At 40.9% G+C, this 6,698-nt stretch overlaps 1 protein-coding gene across 1 annotated transcript; it reads right to left on the bottom strand.

Annotated features, from left to right (window-relative positions):
* Window positions 1-1,160: 1,160 nt before the first annotated feature.
* On the bottom strand, window positions 1,161-5,628 carry irx4b (iroquois homeobox 4b). Its single transcript, XM_067611469.1, has 6 exons — window positions 5,193-5,628; window positions 4,589-4,777; window positions 4,159-4,271; window positions 3,565-3,721; window positions 3,132-3,285; window positions 1,161-3,030 (listed from the first exon to the last, which is right to left on the bottom strand). The coding sequence occupies exons 1-6, from the start codon at window positions 5,235-5,237 to the stop codon at window positions 2,453-2,455; spliced, it is 1,236 nt and encodes a 411-aa protein (XP_067467570.1). The 5' UTR covers window positions 5,238-5,628; the 3' UTR covers window positions 1,161-2,452.
* Window positions 5,629-6,698: the final 1,070 nt, after the last annotated feature.

Genomic DNA, 6,698 nt, shown 5'->3' with positions numbered 1-6,698 from the left:
TTAGGCTCAAGAGACAAGTCATGTCCCAAACAGCTTGAGGTGAGAACAAGTATAACAACCCCACTCAGCACTGGGTCAACCTCTTATCTGACTGCCATTCGATATCCTTTATGAGTCTACATTTTCTTCTTTTGAGGTCAAATTCAACTTGAGATTTTTTAAAAAGGAAGCAATTGTATCATTTCTTTCATTAAATTTAGAGAAAAGGAAAAAAAAGTGAGCAAAAATATAAAAAATATATTTGCAACCTACCACAATGAGATCCTGTCTGACAGCGAGTGGAAGAAAGAAAACTTTACAAAAATAAGAAGTCAGATGTCATTATTTATCATCTTAAATCTTACTTATTCATGAGGCAGAAAGAGAATGAAATTCTCGGTTGAATTCATCCTGAATTATTTAATCTGAAATGGTTAATTCCATACAAAGCCCGGGCAGATCCCTCCTCTGTTCTGATAAATACTTTATCACTGTTCCTAAATCGAAAAACAGGAGGAGAAAGACGGTGAAGAAAAAAAAACTTCTCACTTTTTCTTGTTGTGCTTTGTTTTAAGAAGTGTTGGTTTTAATGCTGTGAGTGCCAAATTTGTCAAGTTTTCTTTAATAATTGAAGCTGATGAAAATGTATTTTTTATAAACCATTTAGGGCTAATGATGCAAGCATTATTTCTCTGTTTATTTCTATGAGGTTTATTCTTCTTAATGGTTGTATTTCAAATTCACTGAAGCGGATGAAGATATGCCAATGAGCACAGAATGATACTCAGTTAAAATTACTTAAGAAGTTTTATGAAGCATTTTGCGAGTGGTGGAATTTCTTGCAGTCCCAGGTTGACAAAGTCAAAAGCCGCCTAATGAAAAGGGACGCATCACTGATTGCAGCTATATCTGGAGCCGGGGTGGAAGTGGCATCGATTTAACAATTTAGCAGCACCCTCCTCTGTGTGTTTCCATTAGTCACGGCTGAATACCATCCACTTCCCCCCTTTCACTCCCTCAAAACACACACACATGCATACAAACACTCACACACACATTCAAGACTGCGGAAGTATATTCCACTATTCCTGAACTGGATTTACATCATCTAAACTGATACCACAAGTGGTTTCAGCACAATGGACAGATAATGTAAGGGCACACTCAGAGAATTGCCATGCTACGGAATACACCTTTTATTTTTGTGGTTCAGTGCGTGTGCAGGCTATAGTGCAAGTGTACAATATTGTATATTTTTCATGTGAGAACCGTACAACCTTGCTGCAGGGAAGTGTGTGGTGGCAGTTCTTAGACATTTGACCATTAATGGGGCCCATGAGAGTTAGAGCTTATCAAAATGCCAAAGTAGGATCATACATTGTTAATTGACTGTTTGCTAAACCCCTACCCTGAACAATTGTCCAATCCTAGCTTGGTAACCATAACTAGGCACAGCAGATCTTTCGAAGCTTTGGATTTCTCCACATGTTGATGAAACGGTGCACATGGGACAGTAGTAAAAAATGATGTCCGGCATTTGAAGACTTTGGAGGGTTGTGTCTTTGTTAAAGCTGTTCCAAAACCCAATACACAAGAGAAACATTTAAGGAATGGATTAAACAGTGCATTTACCAGCTCCAACTTTTGCTGCAATCGCTAAAATATCCGACCAACTAGCTTTCTCCCAACAGTAACCGAGCATTGCTTCCAAAGCCAAGGAGCACATCATTAAGGAGCATATATGAATTTGTGGGGTTACAATGTTACGTTAACAAAAAGTTCTGTTCAAGACTAGCACATCCACCATGTGGAAACCTCGGTCCAGCATGCTATCAGAGTTTTGGCTAACGTTAGCAGCTCTGTCCTGCCCTTTATTGGGTTTGGGGAAATTTGCACTCCAGTAACCCCAGCCAATGTTCCAAGACAGCATTACGTTTCCCAAATACGTCTTAATCCTAGAAGCCTGTACGTCTTTTATAACTAGTGGGGATGCTGACTTTTTGCCTGCGTGGGACATGAGGCTTTAGCCTCAGTCTTTTATCACGATATTATGCATGTAGCCATTAAGTGCATAGTTAATACCCCTTTTACAGGACTCTCATTTTAAAATGACTCAGCTGGAAACATTAAAAAGTAAGCTGGAGTCAATCTTTTTAATAAATTAATTAACATTAATGTTAATTAGCTAGCTAACCAAAGCTAATAAAATCTGCTTCCAATGTCGTCATTACAGATGGCGAAATCAACGGTTGTTGGCTAGAAATGACAAACCTGTACGTGTCTGAAATGAAGGATTCATTGTTTAAAAAATTACTAAAAATTCAGAGTGATAAATCTGCCACCATAGCAACAGCAACCAAGAGAGAGCAGAGCTTAGTGAACAGTCAATTACCAAGTCACAACAACAAAATATAGACTTTATGTTTTAAGTCCAGCAGTCTTTGAAAAACGCCATTGATGGTGCCTGGTTGCACTACAAAGATGACGTAGACCTAACAAAGGATTGTCCTGGTGTTCTGCTGTCTATCACTGCTTCATTTAAGCCTTTCCACAACGCAGTTGGTTTGGGCTGTTGAAAAGGGGGGCCATGGAAAACTCCGTCCACCCATTCTCTGAGAGTGTCGACTGGTGAATCCTGTTGCCTGTCTGCCTTGGTTAGTGCCATATTTGATGGATACCCGGGAGAGGAGGACCTGGTCGATGACAGCATACAGGGAGGGTATTCTGGCTGCAAGCTGGGATCCAAAGACACAGCAGTGTGAGCGATGGACCAGATTTTCGGCTTGGCGTCTGAGCTTCGGACATCTGGATTAGGATAGAAGGTGCTGTTTTGGTCTTGGACCGATGTGAGTTTGGGGCAGTCAGGAGTCAATCTCTCTGTCCCGTGTAGTGGATCTGGGTTGTGTGTGAGATGCCCATGTCGGATGTTTGTGTTTGGGTTTGCTTCATTGTCCTCTGGTAGAAACTGTGGCTTTGGTTCACAGTCAGAAGCATCAGACTCCAGCAGGTCAAAGTCTTCAAGATCACTCTGCAGGTCTGCACACTGTTGATCTGAGGAATGACACAGATAACTCTAAGTCTGTGTAGGGTAATGAAACTTTCTACAAACAGCTGATTTAAGCCAAGCACAAATGGATTTCGGTCCCACTTACCAGGAAGATCTTTGTCAGTTTTAAGTGGCTTCTCTGCCTCATCACTGTCTTCATCACAGCCTCGGTCGTCAGAGCTTTTACAAGCCCGCGGTGACCACGTCACCTTGTTCTCCTTCTTCAGCCTCCTGCGAGCATTCGCAAACCATGTAGACACCTGAGGGAGAGAAGGAGTGGAAGTCAAAAAGGAAAATAAAATCATTGGCATAGGAAAAGGAAAAGGAGGGAAGTTATACAGGAATGAAGGGAAGAAAGAAAGGAAATAGGGAGCAGAAAGAAGGACTGAAGGAAAAACATATTAAGGTGTAAAGGGTAAGAAAGAAAGTAAGAAAAGCAAACAGAAAGACGGAAAATAAGACAAATACCCTTTATCCGACAACTAAACTTATAATAACCCAAGTGCCCTTAAATCTTAAATATTTTGCTAACAACTTACTTGTGTAAGGGTCATCCTGGTGATGATAGCAAGCATTATCTTCTCTCCTTTAGTGGGGTAGGGGTTCTTCTGGTGCTCCTGCAGCCAGGCCTTCAGGGTGCCCGTTGTCTCCCGGGTGGCATTTTTACGACGTGAAGCTCCATCAGAGGAGGAATACCTGAACAAAGTAGTGACATTCATTATTATGTTACTGTTTCTCCAGAAATAAGTAAAAGACATTTGCTATAAAGAAAGCCCTGTGTCATTTAGAGGAATAAGAGTAACTATTGACTTCTGAAATCCTGAAAGCCTTTTAATGATGCTTTACCCATACCCATACCATAAAGTAGGCTACAATATAACCGCACTGTACCAGTACTAAGTCTCAGTAGGGATATTACTGTTAGGATATAATATGTATTCATGCAAAGACATTAAAGAAGATATGGTCACTATGAGCGTGCTACAGACTAGTAACATTTTCATCAGAGAGTCAGCAGTCCTATGGGACGAGCATATCTGAAATTAAGATATTACGGTTTTGATTTTAGAAAATAATGTGTAGTTTAAGGGCAATAAAAGCAGTCGTTAGCCTAACCACTAACTTTAACTTACCCATATCTGTCATAAGGATATTGTCCAAATGTATATTCATAGGGATAGTAGGCAGGAGTCTGAGATGTCCCCACATGCACAGAGGCAGCTCTGTCTTTGGGTTCTAGTGGCCCCTGCAAAATGGAAAATATGTAACATTAATATACATTATGTCTAATCAATATCAAACTCTAAAATATTCCAACATATTTTCAAAGGAATGTAGTCAAGAGTGGTTTTAGCCAAGAAGTGACTTTATCTGTTGTGAGGTGTTTTTCCTCTCTATCTCGGATAATAATACCATATGAACCTGGAAAAATCCTTAAAAAAATAATAACATTTTCTGCCTTTCTTCCCTCGCACGTCAGTAACAACTTCTGCGCAATTGCGCATTTTTAAATGAATGCACAAGGACAATGATAATAAACTATAAATGGCATGTGAAACTCACTCTGGAATAGAGAGCGGTGGCGTCGCTGGTGCAGGTGTTGTAGTAACCTTGGCTCTTTGGATAAGGGCCGCTGTAGACACCGATGCTGGAACCAGGGGTGAGTTGGTGGCCCGGTGAGCGCAGCGCCGGGTGGGACGGAGTCGTTCCCGGCTCCAGACAACCGGCCAAGGAGCTGGAGGTCATCAGAAACTTCGGAGAGAATTGTAAGATTAATTTAATTTGTCCCACACTGGGAAAAGAAATTGTTAATTTTCTTTCAATCCAAAACTTAAAAAACCTTTAGTTTATACTGTAAAATAATCTCTTTACAGTTTGCTGTTGTCTTAAATGTTCACGCTTGCTTTCTAGGACTTTGAGACATTATAATTTCAGTTAATTATTGAAAAAAAATGAAACATGCACGGAAAAGAAATGAAACTATGCTACTCTAGGTGTCATATTTTGTAAATAAATCAAGAGTCGAATGGCGTGTGAATGGCTATTATGTGGGTGCATACGTCTATAAACCATTCCCCTTACTTAGCTCAGGTTTTCAATCACTTGAATGACAGTTATGATTCAATAAGGTAAATGACGAAAAACATGCTTAACATATGTACCGTACCTGCGGTGTGGTGGAGTAGGAGTATCCCAGCTGAGAGTAAGCCATGGCTCAAATGAGATCAAAGAGGCAAAATCAGGAGCGCAGACATCCAACAGCATCCGTGCCAAAGGTAGACTTTTCCCTCTGACACTAGCTCAGAGCTAGTTCGCCTCCCAACTTTCCAGCTTTTAAAATTTGAATATTATCTACCACCGTATCCAACTAGAGGCACGCATACATTTACGCACAACTCTCATTTTACGCACCACGATGAACTGACTTTTAAAGTAACTTCCTGGCTCCTCCCTTGCAGTTTCTCTTCATTCACTAAGCTACTGCAGCCTTGACAGTGCCCTTGCTATCATACAGTCCAAAGCGAGTGTGTGTGATCAAACCATGCATCTCTCCGTGATGCGCTCTTTGGTTTTAAGGCGCGTCTCTCTGACGTCAGCCCGGACTCCGAGCGCGTAGCCCGGTGTTCACATCAAGAAGAAGAAACTCACCTAATTAATTCCCTCCCAGTTTTCTTTCAGCTCTTATCCAGGAGAACAGCTCCACACAAGCGCAAGTGCAACCCCCCAACAGTCCCCAGGCGTAATGAGAATGTGATCAATTCTCCTTTCCAAACAAACACACACACACACACACACACACACACACACACACACACACACACACACACACACACACACACACACACTGCTATGGCCAGAGGGGGGATCAGGAACGTCATGCGTTGACACCACATTGACACAAGATGATTGATGACTACAACCTGATATTAGCATAATCGTTTTGCCCTGTAGTTTAGATAACTTGTCACCACGGAGAAATCTCCCTGTCATCCACATATTCATGAGTGGGGAAATTTCAGGTCTCCTCCAAGCAAATTAATCAAAGAATAAACACTTTCTGCATTCCCTTGAGTAAGCACCTTTACCAACTGAATGGCTTGTCATGTTTTTAATAACAAAGTCTTAAGCCGTCCTGGTGAAGTGGAAACACTTGACTCGTTTCCTCTCAACCCACCTCTAGTTTTTTTATAGGTAGGAGAGGAGGAAGACTAGAGCAAGTATAAAAGGGATGGAGAAAATGTTAGAGGGGATTGTGGTATCAAAAATCTTTGGATAAATTTGTTCAAAAAGAGCAGAAGTAAAGAGTTTTAGGGAAGGAAAGAGGTAGAATGACATGAGACAGAGAGAAAAGGAGTCAGGAGCTGCTCACAAATTATTAGTGGAGGGATGGGATCAGCTGAGGGGGAAGATTTTGGGGTTTGTTTGTATGTTTGTTTGTTTTTGGGAGAGAGCTGGGGAGGATCTTTTAACTTTTTCCTCATCCCATACATATTCTTGATTCATTTTTTATTCAAATGAATGATTTATTCAAGATTAAATTGTTACATCACAAAGACTGTTTGACTTATCGTGCTCTTTGGATGCTGTCTGGAAGAAACAGACACAGCCATGCGACTCAAGCATAAGCAATATGATCTCATACATTTCAGGCTGTAGCATCATCTGATCTAAT

This window comes from Thunnus thynnus, chromosome 15, assembly GCF_963924715.1.
Source record: "Thunnus thynnus chromosome 15, fThuThy2.1, whole genome shotgun sequence".
NCBI classification, from domain to species: Eukaryota; Metazoa; Chordata; class Actinopteri; order Scombriformes; family Scombridae; genus Thunnus; species Thunnus thynnus.
Note: the sequence above shows the minus strand (reverse complement) of the source record. Positions and strands in the feature narration are given on the sequence as shown.